At 42.5% G+C, this 16,260-nt stretch overlaps 4 protein-coding genes across 4 annotated transcripts; 2 read left to right on the top strand and 2 right to left on the bottom strand.

The window, feature by feature from the left end:
* The first annotated feature begins 476 nt into the window (after positions 1–476).
* LOC141833086 (uncharacterized) lies at positions 477–2,038 on the top strand. The gene is made up of 3 exons (XM_074720483.1): positions 477–845; positions 938–1,321; positions 1,415–2,038. Exons 1-3 carry the CDS (start codon positions 477–479, stop codon positions 2,036–2,038), a joined length of 1,377 nt encoding a protein of 458 aa, XP_074576584.1.
* A 2,551-nt stretch (positions 2,039–4,589) lies between these two features.
* On the bottom strand, positions 4,590–6,913 carry LOC141833472 (uncharacterized). The gene is made up of 5 exons (XM_074720926.1): positions 6,420–6,913; positions 6,004–6,339; positions 5,587–5,908; positions 5,289–5,396; positions 4,590–5,199 (listed from the first exon to the last, which is right to left on the bottom strand). Exons 1-5 carry the CDS (start codon positions 6,711–6,713, stop codon positions 5,036–5,038), a joined length of 1,224 nt encoding a protein of 407 aa, XP_074577027.1. The 5' UTR covers positions 6,714–6,913; the 3' UTR covers positions 4,590–5,035.
* Positions 6,914–10,533: 3,620 nt separating this feature from the next.
* On the bottom strand, positions 10,534–14,705 carry LOC141833360 (26S proteasome non-ATPase regulatory subunit 14 homolog). The gene is made up of 6 exons (XM_074720779.1): positions 14,505–14,705; positions 14,203–14,380; positions 11,680–11,761; positions 11,327–11,503; positions 11,073–11,240; positions 10,534–10,927 (listed from the first exon to the last, which is right to left on the bottom strand). Exons 1-6 carry the CDS (start codon positions 14,641–14,643, stop codon positions 10,736–10,738), a joined length of 936 nt encoding a protein of 311 aa, XP_074576880.1. The 5' UTR covers positions 14,644–14,705; the 3' UTR covers positions 10,534–10,735.
* Positions 14,706–15,483: 778 nt separating this feature from the next.
* On the top strand, positions 15,484–16,233 carry LOC141833982 (agamous-like MADS-box protein AGL80). The gene has a single exon (XM_074721456.1). The coding sequence runs from the start codon at positions 15,484–15,486 to the stop codon at positions 16,231–16,233; it is 750 nt and encodes a 249-aa protein (XP_074577557.1).
* Positions 16,234–16,260: the final 27 nt, after the last annotated feature.

Below are 16,260 nucleotides of genomic sequence, written 5' to 3'. Positions count from 1 at the left end.
AAAACATGGTCGGTCGGAGTAATGCCGGTGTTGTCCATTTGGAAGTGGTTGGTGGCGCAGATCCCAACAACCACGGCAGCATGTTTAATTCTGTTCTTCTTCTTATCTTTAGACTTTTGGAAATCTTATCGTTCTCTAAAAAATGGTAGCTTTTCTGAGTGGAAGTGAAGCAACAATCTTTTATCGAAAGTACGGCGGAGAAAATCTTACTTCAGGTTTCTAAACTACGTCGTAGAAAACAGTGCGTGCGCCCCGTTACGATGACTTTTCTCTAGCTTTTCTGAGTGGAAGTGAAGCAACAATCTTTTATCGAAAGTACGGCGGCTTCTCAGGTTGAAACTAAAACAGTGCGTGCCCCCACGATGACCTTAAAGCTCCGCATGGCCTCCGACCTTCATGGCTTCCTTAAAATAACAATTTGCTCTGCGGCCTGCGCCATCTGCATCAAAGTCCAAGTCGAATTCCAGTACTAAGCTATGAGGCAGAGACGAGGACGAGCGGCAAGGTTGGAGGTCGACAAGAGCGGTTGGTTACCTCCACTGCTTCTTCTGCCCATGAGGAAGCTGTGGCCGAACCTGGAGCAGGAGTTTGGGCTGGACACGGTCCTGGAAGTGCCCATGCCGGAGGAGACGTTCCTCACTGGCGATGGCTCCCACAGCAGCAAGACGTTCTGCACCAACGTGAAGGCGTGGATGCGGCCGCACGTTGACCGCGCGCCGCTGTCGCCCATCGGCAGGGGCGCGGAGCTCCAGCTCATGCTCGGTGTCATAGGGGCGCCCCTCGTCCCGCTTCCGGTGCATGCTCACAACTCCACGCTCATGAAGGACATGAAGGAGGACCCAATTGTGAGACCACAGCTTCTCTTGACCAATTGATCGAACAGTTGGTGAGCATTGCTGCTCTGTTTTGAAATCATAACCTTTGTTATGGATTGCAGGAAGTATCGATGGCGAGGTACATTGTGCAGCAGTATATCGCGGCTTCTGGGGGAGATCAGGCGCTGAACGCCATCAATAGCATGTACGCCATGGGGAAGGTCCGGATGACAGCGACGGAGATGTCCAAGGACAACGGCGGCGGGAACGGGGACGGCGCAGCGACTAGCAATGGCAGGAAGGCGAGGAAGGGCCTCGGCAACGTAGGGGATTTCGGGGGCTTCGTGCTATGGAAGAAAAAGCCCGACATGTGGTGCCTGGAGCTCATGGTCGCCGGGAACAAGATCAGCGCCGGGAGCGACGGCAAGGTAGCCTGGCGGCAGACGCCGTGGAACCAGTCGCACGCCTCCCGCGGACCTCCTCGCCCCCTTCGTCGCTCTCTGCAAGTAGCCAACTCGCAAGCACTCAATTCCAATGTTTTTTCTTCTCCCAAGGATTTCATCTAACACATCGCGCTAATCAAAATCGCAATTTTTCAGGGGCTCGATCCGAGATCGACGGCGAACTTGTTCGCCAATTCGGTGTGCCTCGGGGAGAAGGCCGTCAATGGCGAGGAATGCTTCGTGCTTCGCCTGGACACGGAGGCAACAACACTCCGAGCGCGCAGCAGCAGCAGCGTCGAGATCATCCGCCACACAATTTGGGGCTACTTCAGCCAACGCACCGGCCTACTCGTCCAGCTCGAGGACTCCCACCTCCTCCGTATCAAATCGGCGTCGGCGAAGGACTGCGTGTACTGGGAGACCACCATGGAGTCGCACATCGAGGACTACCGCACCATCGACGGCGTCAACATCGCCCACGCCGGCCGCACCAACGTCTCGCTCTTCCGGTTCGGGGAGACCAGCGACCGTCACACGAGGACGCGGATGGAGGAGACGTGGACGGTGGAGGAGGTGGACTTCAACATTCGGGGACTCTCAATGGAGTGCTTCCTCCCGCCAGGCGACCTCAAGGAGGAGAGGGACGGCGTTGACATCAGCAATGGTGCTCCGGAAGAGAAGGATAGGCGTCTACCGGTAAGAATATCTCCAATGTCCGCCGGCAGGATAGGACCGTCGCAGGTCGCCGCCGTCGACATAGACGAGTCGGACTCGGCGTAGACACAGGAGGAAGGGGCAGCACATGCACGAGCATGTCACGTGCGTTAGCATTAACCATTTAACTTCGCGTGTAAATAGGTCGGGGTTATTAGTGTAAATTCAGATCCAAATGGGCCAGAAGTGGGCCTCATGTTCGGAGCCCAATTTCAGAAACCCTAAATGTTCCATAACCAGTCAGTATCATCATTTCGACATAAATGTAATATTCTTTACTGTTGGCATTTTTAATTTACTTGCATTTGCTACATCAAATGTTATGAAATCACTCTTAAATTATAGCCAATATTTCATCTTCACTTATATTTGTAATGTTGGCACCTTTGATTTAAGGTTTGAGCCTCACTTAATTTGTTGTGTTCAATATGCTTGTGTCATAGATAGATAACTAAGGCTCGATACGTTCAGTATTGTTCATTTGTCATGCTATCGATTTATTATTTCTTTTCACACAATCTAAGAATTAAAATACAATTGACTTTCCTATATTAACCTTTATCATTATAATGAGACAATCATGTTAAACATCTATCACAAGTCAATTAATAAAAATTTGACATTGAAATATCTAATTGTAACTTAACAATATTGCAAGACATTTAGTTTTTAAATTCACTTTAGTTTGGATGATAAATAATACAATTCAATCTATCGCATCCCGTACGCCAATATCTAAATAAACCGAATAAGAGAAACGAATTTCTTTTAATATTTATTTATTTATCCGCTAGAAACATTCCATCCGCCTAGTTTTATGTATATATAATTTTATTTTTCGTTTATTTTTGTTGTCTCTATCATTGTATTATTATGATCAGCCACGTTCATTTTTAATCATTTTACTTATTTTTGGCTTGACTTTATTTGCATTTTGAAACCATTTGTTTTTTTAAATAAATTATTTATCATCAGAAAAACACCCGAGAGTTGACATTTTTGAGCAAACGTATTTTTTAAATAAATAAAAGGGGCCCACCTAGTGATTAACATCACTGGATAATATACAATTTTCAAATCCAATAAAAAAATACACAAGAACTCCATAAAATAAATTAAAAGGGAATATCAAAATTGACTCCGAAAAGTAAATGACTAAAATATTATTCAACTTAAATGTTTCTGAAATCCACATAAACGAACCATAAAAATCAAAGCTCGTAGTTGATAAATTTCGATCAAAATTTATTTATAGATCTAGAAAATTTTGATTAAATCATTTCAAATGCTATAGATTTTGAAATACTCTGGATATCAAATATAAATTTACTTTTTTTTACTATTTTTAAAAAATATCACTGCAGTCTTGATCTTAAATATCAACACTACTATGATACAGATTTTAAACATCAACACAGCAACTTTGTTGATATTTAGCTATGGTCTTGATTTTAAAAATCAAAATAATTTATTTATTTTTTTTATTAATAAAATTAATTTTGATTATTAATTTAATTTAATTTAATTCTATATTAAAAAATAGAAGATATTAAAAAATTGATATTTATTAAGAGGAAAGAAAAAAAAAAAAGTTGTTGTATGTAAAGAGGAGAAGAAAGAGAAGAGAAATAAATAAATAAATTATTGCTCAAATATACTTTTTTTTTTAAAAGTTAGAAACGCTTTGTTGAAAAAATAAAACCAACGTTCATATCCATATTCACCTTGTTCCTTTCAGCATCTATGATTTACAGTAGCATGGGGAAAGCGAAAGTATTACAAGAGAAAAGACAGAACTGGGCGGACTGAGTATCAAGTGCTTGGTTGATTTCAACACAGCTCTATTTAGCAAGCTTTGAAGTGCAGTAATGTTAAGTGAAGACTCAATCTGTGTTAAAGTGATGGAAGTGAAGCACCGGAAGCACATGAATAGGGAATTCACAGTTTTATCTCGCTCTCATCCTTGGCAAGTTCATACGTTTGGCATGACATTTCCATTTCCATCGCCTGAAATTGTTTTGGAAACTAGTTAATGGTAGATGGCTTATTCTTTTGCCATTGTTGTTATCATCGAAATAGCAACACATTTACGACTACTAATCTAGTTGATATAGCTCGTTTGATTCAAACATCAACTGTACAAGAGGTATATCATCCTCGAATTTTAACTTTTTTAATAGGTAATTGGGCATGCCACTACCTTCTTCACTCGAACTGTTGGTCTTTAACCATTGGGCATGCCTACATTAATTGGACGTCAGACAAAATCTCATCGCCCCGATCTCTCCGGCAACACTGCAGTCTTGTCCGCGAATGCTCTTGATGGTTTTATAGGCATAAAGCTAAAACAGCAGAGCTTGCTGTTTACTGAAGAAAAGGAAGATTGAGACAACTCTCTCGCCCCGTACTAAAGCCAAGAACGATAAAGCATTAAAGGCCTCCAAAGTACGGCTCACCCACTCTACGCTTCTGTCCTCGCTTCGCCAGCAAGCAACACATTTCCACCAAAACGAAATAAAAAGACATAAATACTCGAAATTCGGGACACTGATTGCGTGTCTCAATTCCACACCCCACCACAAACCTCAACACCATGATTAAAATAAAAAGACAGACACAAAGCAGAAAAAGATGCATATTTCATTGGAGCAAAACAGATTACAAAGATAGACTGCTACAAAAGACGAGTCGTCCTTATTTGAGACCCATGTTTTCGTGCTCAACGCCTGGCGTGCATTGATTAAGGACACCATGGAGATGGATTTGATGAACCAAATACCAAAGCAGTAAAACAAGATGAAGCTTGCTTGGTGAGGGATTCTTATTTCTTACGCTTTTGCCTACCATAACTCCATCGCCTGAGATAACACGGCCATGGCTTTATTGCACACTGTACCCCGTTTCAACTGCAGCAACCACCATCACCGGCGTCGTCAAAAATACAAGATCAAATAATCCTAACTACGGATGTGCTTTTGGCGTTTGTTTCTACTGAAAGTTAAACTAATCGCTAAGGCAACCACTACGATGCGGCAAAGTATGATGTTAGTGGGCCCGAGGCGGTCAGTATGTCCACTCCTGGGGCAGTCCCGTCTCGTGAGCAGTTGGTACTGCTGCTGCTGCTGATGCTGGAAACGCTGCCAACCCGGTCGGCGGTTGCGTGCTGAGGCTGTAGTAGGGCTTCTTGTGATGGGACGGCACGACGCTGCTTCGCCCAATGAGAGCTTCTGGGAGAAGAAATATCTTGTTAAAGGTTGAAGTAAAAAATGAAATGCTTAAAGGGATAACATTTGAAAAGAGGGCAAGGAAGAATAACCATGGCTGAGAACAAAGCCACCAGGGCAGCGTGGTTGAGCTGCGAAGTCATCGAGGTTCAGGTTCAAGGCTTGTACCACCCTGTCGGGCACCAAAACGGTAGAACAGCCTGTGCAGGACGAAAAAAATGATGATCGTTGGAAGAACAGCTTGAATTTTCAAGGCAGGGGACAAAGGATGGTGCTAACACTTTAGTGGCGACCAAATTGAATCACAAGGGAAAAGACAAAAGAGTAATACAGATTGAATACCAGCAGGATCCTACCAAGGATTCTGGCTATTGTTGGTGGGCGGTATACCTGTCTTTTTCTTTAGTTGGAGCTGGTTGACGGCGGTGCGGGGAAGGAAGACACCGGTTCCGGCGGACTCTTTTCGGGCTCCATCAGTGTGCAGGAACACAGCACGCATGCCGGCCCCCGGTAGGGAGAGTGGCGGATGTGGTTGAGACGGAGGGGGTTTTCGCAAAGGTGGCCACGCTGACGCGGGAAGATCCAAGGGACGGCAGTAGGGCGTTTCGCAGTACCGTCCGCCGCCGGCGGTTGGTATCGGTTTGGTCTGTTTTACCCAGGCCGCCGACGAGAGCTGCTGCTTTATCGCTAGTTGCCTCTTCAAGTGGTAAAACTACAGAAAGCAAGTTAGGCAAGCTTCAGAAATCTGAAGAACAAATATGACATCGGTTTCTGGAGATCTCCAAAATTGAAGAGGACAGCACTCACACGAGCAGCTTGCAACTGTTGCTGGCTAAGAACAGGATCCGGAGCCAAAAAACCGACCTCGGCTTTCTTCGGAGCAGAAGCAATCGGCGAAGTCCTATGCGCCCCGAGAATTCCCCGATGATATAAGCTCTCTTGACGGCCGAGTTCGTCGAGTCGCAAACGCATCACCTGCCCCGCTGCCTCGTGCAGCATATCGCGAGGGATCTCCGCCTTCCCCCTCTGCTTTAGCGGGGACAACGTCGGCGGCGACGACACCAACGAGGGTCCATTCGGGCTCCCCTTGTTGGAGGAAGCGGCCCACGCACAAAGCGTGGACTGAGGAGAGCCGGACATAGTCTGCATGCAAACCTCCCAAAAATGAGTCGAAAAAAAACAATCCTCGAATAACAAACAGAAATCGCTAACGCCTTCCCTACCCTCGAGTTGTCCGCCGCTCCAACGGCGACCTCGACCTCCTTGTCGTCGTCTTGCAGAAAGTAATGAGCCATCTGCTTGGTGAGCCCGGCGACGTAGTCCTCCTCCTCGTCCGTGACGGACTCCACCGGCGAGTCCAGATTCGCCGCGAACCCAAAAGGCAACTCTCTACGCATGGTAACCGCAGGGAAACCGGCGGCCATTCCATCGCCAGCACCCTTGCCGAGAAAGAACTCGTCGTCTCCAAGTATCTCGGCTGGCAGCCAAAACTCCGCATCCTCGAACACCTTCGCCATGGAAGATCTCAGTACCTCCCTGGGAGCGGCGGGTTAAAAAAGGGCGGAAGGGGAAGGGACCGATGGCGGAGGAGGGAGGAGGTGGTGCGCGGCTTGCGGGCAGCGAAAGGAATGATGGCGATGCTGCTCCGCCGCTCGCTCACCTCAGCGTCCCACAGTCAAACCCTGGCTGGCCTCCTCCAGTAAAAAAAGAAAGCACAAATAAGAAAGAGAGAGAGCGCGATAAAAGAGGCGTAAGCGGAGGCAGGAGTGCCTTTTATTTGCGAGCCGCTGCTCTCCCTCCCTCCCCTTTTTCTTTTTCTTTTCCTTTTCTTTTTCTCTCTTGGGAGGATGGAAAGTGGGCGGAAAGTAAACAGACAAGGGAAGGGAAGCCATGACAGGGGACTGCCAGTTCCATCCAACCTTTTTTTTTTTTAAAAAAAAAATAATTATTCGTCACTTAACTCAACAATTAAACTAATAGCTATATGTTTGACCGTGGTGTACCTCTATCAAATGTTATTAAAATAATACACCTTGTTTACATTTTATAAACATTAGATCAATAATCTAACTTGATTACTGATATTAATGATGCTATTGATTGGGTTAGGTGAAAAGGTAAACTCAACTATTTTGACAATTTTTTTAAATGAATGGATTTGAATAAACCCTTGTGGATGCTCTAATGCTAACAAATTTGACTCGCTTAATTTGTTCATAGCCCTTTCTAGTCGAGTTCTATCTCCATCGTTAGCCAATATCTTCGTAAGGAAGTGGAAAGTCGAGGAGGAAAAGATGGTGCACTCTTAAGATTTCTTCTAATTAACAAGTAATTTGGCAATTGGATTAATGGTGCAAAATTTCTCCTGCCAAAACGGAATTAGGAATCTGAATCTCCACGAAGACGCGGTTGGTTGCGAAGATTCCATCGTAATATATATATATATATTTTTATTTTATAAGAGAAATCATGCGATCATTTAAAAATTTAAATTCACACCCTCTTTGTCTATTTCCGTCGGACCAAGGGCTCTCGTTCCGTTAGTTCAGTAACGGAGGTGAGGGGCCCCCAAACTACTACTACTACCCTCTCTCACTTTCTTATCGCGGACGCCAAAAGAGGCCGGTAAATCTTCCATTCGCTCCAAAGCAAATCTTTGATCCACGCATCGGGTCAAAGGAATGCCCATCGCCATTCCCGCCACACTGGCCCCCCTTTGATTTCCATGTTTACTAAGGTGGGACCTATTCCAAGGGATCACTTCGCCTCAAGGTTTTTACTTGTTTGTGTTTTTTCTTCCTAAAGAAGAAATGGGTGCTTTATGGGGTGACGATGCGTCGATTAATATTCCAATTATTAATAAATATATATATATCTTAAAGTAAAGCAGATGAAGGTGTCTGACATGTAATCGGCACGCCCTATCCTTTCATGTCACGCTAACCGACGAAAGATCGAGCACGCGGATCGCTGACATGGACGGACAGGATGCGACGGCGGAGCGCCGCGACTGGACCCCACTCACCCGAAACCACCGCCCGCGCGGGCACCCGTACGCCTCACATGGCGAGGTGAGCCCGCGACAGGCTGCCAACTTACCGGACGCCAGCTCATCCCGATCTATATCGGGTCGGGTTCGGATTCGTGGATCACATAGTGAAACTTTCCATGAATCCGGAACCGTTTGGGGATGAAAACGATTCGTAGGGTTTTACTTTTAACTGATTTATTATGATTTTTTTAAAAATCTATATATTCAAATCTTCGATCAATAACCATTCCTTAATTATGGGATTTATAGACAATTGGATCGGATAAAGAAGCCGCAAGAAAAGCTTGATGCATTGAATGAGGTGTCGGTCCGGAACACACTCGAACTCTATTGCATGAACTAATAAATGAATCTTAGAAAGATAATTAAAATAGGAGCAAAATTATTGCATTGGTGAGTGCAATTAATTGCCACCAAAACATGTCACAAGTTTGAGACGACGTTGTCGGAGTAATTACGTTTCTCTTGCGATAAGGGTGAAGACGCATTGAAACTTGAACAATTATTTTTATTTTTAATTTCAATAAAATATTGTAGATTGGAAAAAACCTATTTTTTAAAGAAAAGCATGTATTATTTAATTTGTTGGACATCACAATTTTTTATTTTTTTTAATATAATGTTGAGACGATTTGATTAAATTTATTGTGTTTTGTGGAAGAACTCAAATATAAAATATAGAATCGTTGGTTGTATTCGAGACTTAATTTGAAAGTTGATTAATATGTTTATTAATAAATTGACATGCAATAGGAAAGTTGTTTTTTCCTCGTGATATGGAATAGAAAATCATGATTTACATGAGTGGCTAGGAAAAACAAAACAAAAAGAATCTACTCAACTAGCTCACAAATTAGGAACAATTTTAGTTAGCAATGGAAGTTTGAGGTCGGTGGTAATTTTAATTTTAATTTAAATTTTTAAACATATATTTTAGTACTAGTGTTTGTGTTTTTTTCCAATCAGTGTACAATGCCTCACTGTCGATGTCTATGACTTATGATAATTGAATGATCACGCAACACTAATAACACCTTAAAATAATTATATTGTCGTTGTTTGGTTATTGTCTTATTGATACACTCCGTCAGTTTTTTTTAAAAATATATATATATATATATATTTTTTAAAAAATGAAGATTCCTGAACCAATTATTTGGAGATTCTTCGACGGATCCAACTTAGGGTGTTGACAACGTAACAAGGCGACAAACAAAGGCAGCAGTTGGTCGGTGAACAAGAAGTGGGTGATACACGATCAGGATTCATTAACAACACAACAAAACACAACAACTACTCATTCAAACAACTCAGACAATTAAATTACTGTTCTGATCCAATTAAATTACTGGTAAAACAACAAGAAAAAAAAACAAAATTTTGATGATGTTTTATTTTATACACTTCCAAAATGAAGGTTTCTTGACATCTCTTATTCCAAATCCATCGAAATGATTGTGTTTCTTGACACTTGACAACATACTTGGATTCACAACCTGGAAAAGCTTCATTATATCGTGAAAACATACTTAAATTCACAGAATAACAAAAAATCATTATAAAGAGTCAAGCTTGAGAAAGGAACGATTAATTCAGGAGCATGCATCTCGATAGGCGAGAAAGATTGACAAACCAATCCAGCGCGGTGAATCATGAGCATATATATCTGAAATCCGCCACACTTCGTCAAGGATGAAATTGTCCTCTTCTGCAACTCTACTACGTCATAACCAACTCAGATGTCTCGAAGGCATCATGAGCATATCTTCGAGGCAGAGGTAGGTGACTCCAATTCCTGCAGGCGATATCATCGGCAGCGATTGACGCTGACGGTGATTGCTCAATTACTTCCATTGTCACGTAGTCGTAAATCAAGTGGGATTCCTTCAGTTGGGATGGTGATTCCATACAATATTGCAACCATTTAAACTCCCGTTCTGCTCATCTGCTGTGATTCTCATACTCTCGGTATTACAAAAAGATTGGTTCGTGTTTTTGGATTGGTTTCCATATCATACATGAAATGTGGTTGGAATGGTGCCTCACTATTAAATCGATTAGTAACGACGTGCGAATGATAAGTACAACCAACAATGAGGTGGCGATCCTGATCGAGCTTCTGCCACTGAATACTTATCACCCCCGTCAGTGGATTCGTAACGGTAGGAAAGTAGATGCAAAACATCGCTAACAAAGCTTAGTGGAAACAAGATGAAAAATTCAATAAAAACGAACTCGACAAATCTACCCATTTAATTATAATATGCTGAAATAACCAAATTCGATTAGAACACAAAGTAACCCTCTTTGGCATAATAATCTCTGAAGAAAATAAATAGTTTAAGATTTTGCTTTCAAGCCCAACACTTGTTCAATTGAAAGACTAGCATTACCGTCTTTTCTTTTAGCAAACCACAGGCAGTCACGAATAGATTAAATCTGATTGTTCAGTGGAGGATATCTAGGTAAGGAATCCTAAGTCGTGTTCTAAAATACAACTGTGTCCAACATGGTTCCTAGAGTTTGGATTATGTTTGAAGACATCAAGTTAGACACATGCTCTTCCAGATGTTTCTTTGCATCTTGCCTTCCAACGTTTGCAATGGCCAATTTTTCCGGTGGAAGCTCGTCCTCCTCCTGAACTGCTTTGTTATATTTGATAGCCAGATCCAACATTTCCTGATCATGTAACAATTATACTTAACGATTACAAGAGCTATAACACTAGATCTCTTTGTTGTGAACTACAACGGTTTACTAGTCCAGCATCTTCTGTCACGGAAATAACAACCACTTAGACGTAGCATCATAACATATTGCATACCTGGACTGTCTGCTCGTTGGTTTTGGAATGAGTGTCAAAAGGCCTAAGTATCAAACCATCTGTCCATTTCTTTTTATGAAGGTTCAGCAACATTTTCTCCTCAAGTTCATTCTTCCTATAATTTATTGCGATAGAATAGTAATGCCGATTCAGCCCATGGATAAGCGCCTGGTAAACAACACCAAGATGTAAACCAAGTATAGAAAGGTAAATAATTCAGTATGACCGAGAACAATATTCAACATGTACTCAACCTGTATGGATGGCTTGTTGAGATGTCCAACATTGGATGTTGTTTGGCGTGGTTCCTGGCCAAGCATCATTGTCTGAGGATTGATCAAGCGAAAAGCATCAATAACCACCTTCCCCTTCACACTCTGTATTGGGTCTACCACAACAGCTATTGCCCTTGGATTGAGGGCTTCAAAACTCTGCAGAAAGCCACCTCATGTAAGATGATGTAAAAATGGCATCAGATTGTTTTGCATACATGTTTATTTCCACTTTGAAAATATTTTGTAGCCAAATCATATGAGCCAAGACATATACACATGTATTGAAACAGAAGAAGCACAAAAGCTTAGCTGATTAGCAGAGGACTACATACCTGCTGGGTGTTTATATCAACACCAGAAAGCCAGCAGCCAAAGCCAGGGTGAGAATGGTACCATCCGACAACCATTTCAGGTCTGCAAAATTAGAATCACAATGAAACAATTCCATATCTAGAATTTAAAAGCCAAAGTCACAAAAATTGCAGCAGTAGTCAAATGATTGAATGATATAACTAAAACATAAAAATAAGCAAACATGTAAGGTTAATTGGACTGAGCTAAGAGGTAAAACCCTCACTGTTTCTGCTTTACCAAACAAAGGACACACAATGGCACCTTTCACCAACCCTGATGCGTAGTTGACTGACACAGCAAACCCACCAAAAAGTGGAAAAGGCTCAATATTCCCTTTTCCACATTTGTAGCCAAGTAATATAGAATTAGAATATTTGACGTCATCAACACAGCCTTTCCAAATTTCATCTCATCTATGCTCAGTAGGACCACAGAAATCACAATAAAAATAAAAACTACGGAACTTCATTCTTCTGTGATCCAATTTTCCCCCATGAAACTCACATAAATTTCATATTTACTGTGATGCTTTCAGCTCCATTACTACAATGTTATCTCAATGAACAAAAAATCTAACATTTCTAGAGCAACTTCTACCACTTCTACTAGCCTATAAAGACCTGATCATCCATACCTTCAATACACAATTAATTTTCACAATGAACTGTTATTTAGATTTATCTAGGTTAGCTAGGTTCTAGATGCTGCAGTGTTTGGTATCAATTCTAGATGTTGGTGAACAAGCACATGCCAATCCTTAAGGAACCACAGTCCAAAACTTCACAAATGGCAACAAAAACAAAAGGAACTATAATACATACAATAAACAAGCTCAATGAACCAAAATACATCAACAAATTGTGTGATAGTTTCAATAGTCATACTACTTGAAAAAAGGTGAAGTTAACCAATACTATACCCTTGAGAGGATGAGTAAAACAAATTATAAGTAGAAAAAGTATCATATAGGAATCAACTATCCATGCAACAACAGAAACCACAAAAATTAGAAACATTGATTCATGCAAGATGTTAACAAACATGCAAAGTGATGTTTGAAATTGATGAAAAAGTGGCTACTAGAAGACAACAAGCATTATAACCAAGTGACCATCATTGTTCTCCAGACACACTAGATAAGTAAAATAGGATGAATCATAATCGATTAATCGAAGCTTGAAACTCCAAATCAAACATGAAAAACAGCATGTGTCCTCAATGTGAAAGTTGAAATCATAGGTAACTAATGTGCAATTGATGTTCCTTTCAACTAAATTGCAAACATATAATAGTTTTACAACAACCTAACTTGATCGAGAATGATTGACCTTTTATGAACTATGTATTAGAGATAATGTTCTATTAGGGAGATGCTCATAATCATGATTAATGCCATGCCCCAAAACAAGGTTAAAAAAATCAAACAAGATAATTGTAGAGATAGTAACTTAAAAGAAATCTTGTCCCTTTTCATTTCTTCATAAAAGATGATCTAGGTGTCAACATGACAAAAAGTTGGTTCAGCAAAAGATAACAACATCCTCCAAACCAAGATGTATGCCTCATAACAGTCATTTAGTACCACATAAAAGCTCAAGTTATAAAAGTGCATTTTCATTTGCCATCCTTAAACATACTTCTGCACACGTAATCAAGTGTAATTGAGAAAAGGAAATGTAATCAAAAGGTTATATAAAGAATAACCACCAGAACAAGATTGCAAGTTCAAAACAGAGACCAGTATCAACTTAAAACTCTGCTGCCTCACTCCAAACATAGGCCTTTTTATGTCTTTGTCTCTGTATGGTGGTAATCCTTTCCCATATCATACATTGCTTTATTTAAAGTAACATGTAGGAAATCCTAGCTAAGAAAACACATGCACGCTGAGCCAAAAAGGTCCTTTTAGCCCGGGATATCTAAAAATCATGGATCTTGATAGTTGACACCCAACCTTTTTATCCGGGCCAATTAATCAAGGAATTATAGTCTTATTGAAAACACTCAGCTCATTTTGTTTCAAAAAAATTACTTGCTCATTGTTGTCTTTCCAAAAACGATCAGTGAGAAAAGTGCTAGGCGAACACTTTGTTTAAACAATACCCACGGATCTGTATTTCACAGTTGATGCACATATTTGGACAACTGATCCAACCTATGAGACTATGAATTGAAACCTACCGACTAATTTTCCCTCCAAAGGATCATTATGAGCACAATGAATAGCTTCACAAATCAATATTCATTATTGCCATATACCTAAAAAAGATATATAAGTTATGAAGCATATTGATTTGTCTTTATGAACACAAAATTGAAAAACCCTAGAGCCACAAGCAGAAACTCCAACTCGAATCAACAAGATAAGCTCAGTTAAACGATGGACTAAAAGAAGTAGCAGACAGCAATTTCATCCCAAGCACGCAGATCTAGAGCAGATCAGCAAATCTGACAAAAAGCTCCAAAAGAAATAAATTTTAGGAAAAGGAAAAAAGAGAGACCTTCCTGTCTGCTTCAGCATGTCGAGCATGTTGGTCTGGAAAACGTGATCAACGGCCTCCACACTAACGCCCGTCCCGCTCTGCGGCATCGCGAAGACGTCGACGACCCTGACGGTGTACTCGTCCACGAACTCCCCGAGCATGAGCCCCATCACCTCCATGGGCACCCCAGCCCTCCCTGTTTCCCCAACATCAAAACAAACCCTAATCTTAGACTAAATTTTTAAAAAAATCGCCATCGTCGTTGTCAAACTATAATACAAGCAAGAGCAGGAAACGCAAGGATCGTCAGTCGCAATTACCGTGTTTGAGCATCTTCAGGAGGGCGAGAGAGGAGATGTAGACCTGCTCGGCGGAGTCGAGTTGCGGGGAATCGGTCGGCGGGTGGCCCATCCCGCCGGCACCCGAGAAGATGCGATGCAGTCTTTCCATCCCTTGCATTTCTTCGTCTACTCTTCCCCGGCTAATGCCCCACCGCTGCCTCTGCCGCTTGGATCGAAAGCCTTCGCGTGCAAAATAGAAGAACTTAAACGAAGCGAGGGCGAGATGGTAAAATACAGAAAGGATCCTTCTTATCAGAGTGTGCTATTGGCCGTCAGATTCTCATCAAACGGACAATAGTACGTCTCGGTTGCCTTGGGCCACAAGGCAAGAAAGGTGGTGAGGCCGGATGAACCCAAGTTAATTCCATTGGGGAGCCGGATCGCAATCCTGTCCGCCAGCCAGATGAACCCGGCCTGAGCCATGAGCATCTCTCTGCCCCAGGTTGGGCTTTAGACCACATATCGGGCTGGCCACGGAAGGCCCAAATAGAGAAGATAAATGGGCCGGCCTGCCTATATTCTACCCTAATAATGGTGAGTTGTGTCTAAGCAAAGACATGGCCAATGAGATATAAATCAAAGACGAAGAAATGATCCAAGAAATATATATGACAGAAAATTTTTTTTTTTAAAAAAAAAATTGTAGTTGAATGCTAAATTCTATTTTAAAAGTAAGGTTTTCACAACACATGCATCACACGTATGACAATATGAACACTAGAAGCAAAAAAAAGGAATAAATTTTATGAGTGCCAATTGTGATGTAGTGAAAATTAATTAATGCCTTATTAATCATTGCAATTAGATTCTGAAAGATTTTAATCAGTTTCAATCAAGGATTCTGATTGAAATATTTTCATATGTTTCAATTCTAACTGGATTCGAACTCCCTGGCCTTGCCTATAAATTAGAGTTCGTTGATCGAACAAGGTCGATTAGAATTACTGAATTCTCCAGGATGCCGAGGAAGAAGGTTGCGCTGGCGTGGATCGCCCACGACGCCACGCGACGCGCTACCTTCAAGAAGCGCAAGCGCAGTCTGTTCAAGAAGACGAGTGAGCTGGCCATCCTCTGCGGAGTCGACGCCTGCGCCGTCGTCTACGGTCCTGAGGAGGCGGAGCCGGAGGTGTGGCCGTCGCCGGCGGAGGCCGCGCGCGTGTTGGCTCGGCTTAGGGCCGCGCCGGAACCGCACCAGGGCCGCAAGAAGATGGACCAGGAGGGCTTCCTCCGCCTGAGGGCGGCCAAGTTGCAGGACCAAATCCGCCGGCAGCAGCGCGATAACAGGGAGCTGGAGGCGAGCCTGCTGTTGCACGAGGTGCTGTCCGCCGGCGGGCAGAGGATGTGCAACGCGGGGATCGAAGAGGCCGCGGAGCTCGTGAGGTTGGTGGAGATGAAGCTGGTGTTGGTGAGCAACAGGGTCGAGAGGGAGAAGGCGCGGACGCTGGTGGAGCCGCCGCGGCCGCCGGCCGAACAGGTGGTGGGCGCGTCGGTGGCAGAGGTTGAGCCAGAATTGACGGAGGAAGACTTAACTGCACTGCCATGGCCGGAACTGACGGAGGAAGATTTAGCTGCACTGCCATGGCCGGAAATGACGGACGAAGTCTTAGCTGCAGTACCATTGTCTTGCATTGATCCCGAGTCGACATGGCTGGAGCTAGATGACCATCAATGGCAGGATAGGTTCGACCTCTTCAACAACTTCAATTAAGAATATTCATGACATTCATTGTTCTTT

This window comes from Curcuma longa, chromosome 8, assembly GCF_044706935.1.
Source record: "Curcuma longa cultivar G26 ecotype Majalengka, Jawa Barat chromosome 8, ITB_CL_G26_1.1, whole genome shotgun sequence".
NCBI lineage: Eukaryota > Viridiplantae > Streptophyta > Magnoliopsida > Zingiberales > Zingiberaceae > Curcuma > Curcuma longa.
Note: the sequence above shows the minus strand (reverse complement) of the source record. Positions and strands in the feature narration are given on the sequence as shown.

What these genes read in the sequence shown, in the direction of transcription:
- LOC141833086 (XM_074720483.1), top strand. Translation starts at nt 477, where the DNA reads ATGAGGCAGAGACGAGGACGAGCGGCAAGGTTGGAGGTCGACAAGAGC. An exon ending in ACATGAAGGAGGACCCAATT is followed by an intron (nt 846 to 937) that starts GTGAGACCACAG and finishes TATGGATTGCAG; the next exon opens with GAAGTATCGATGGCGAGGTA. An exon ending in CCCTTCGTCGCTCTCTGCAA is followed by an intron (nt 1,322 to 1,414) that starts GTAGCCAACTCG and finishes GCAATTTTTCAG; the next exon opens with GGGCTCGATCCGAGATCGAC.
- LOC141833472 (XM_074720926.1), bottom strand. Translation starts at nt 6,713, where the DNA reads ATGGCGAAGGTGTTCGAGGATGCGGAGTTTTGGCTGCCAGCCGAGATA. An exon ending in AACAGTTGCAAGCTGCTCGT is followed by an intron (nt 5,909 to 6,003) that starts GTGAGTGCTGTC and finishes TGCTTTCTGTAG; the next exon opens with TTTTACCACTTGAAGAGGCA. An exon ending in CCAACTAAAGAAAAAGACAG is followed by an intron (nt 5,397 to 5,586) that starts GTATACCGCCCA and finishes CGTCCTGCACAG; the next exon opens with GCTGTTCTACCGTTTTGGTG.
- LOC141833360 (XM_074720779.1), bottom strand. Translation starts at nt 14,643, where the DNA reads ATGCAAGGGATGGAAAGACTGCATCGCATCTTCTCGGGTGCCGGCGGG. An exon ending in CCTGAAGATGCTCAAACACG is followed by an intron (nt 14,381 to 14,504) that starts GTAATTGCGACT and finishes TTGGGGAAACAG; the next exon opens with GGAGGGCTGGGGTGCCCATG. An exon ending in TTGATATAAACACCCAGCAG is followed by an intron (nt 11,504 to 11,679) that starts GTATGTAGTCCT and finishes GGCTTTCTGCAG; the next exon opens with AGTTTTGAAGCCCTCAATCC.
- LOC141833982 (XM_074721456.1), top strand. Translation starts at nt 15,484, where the DNA reads ATGCCGAGGAAGAAGGTTGCGCTGGCGTGGATCGCCCACGACGCCACG.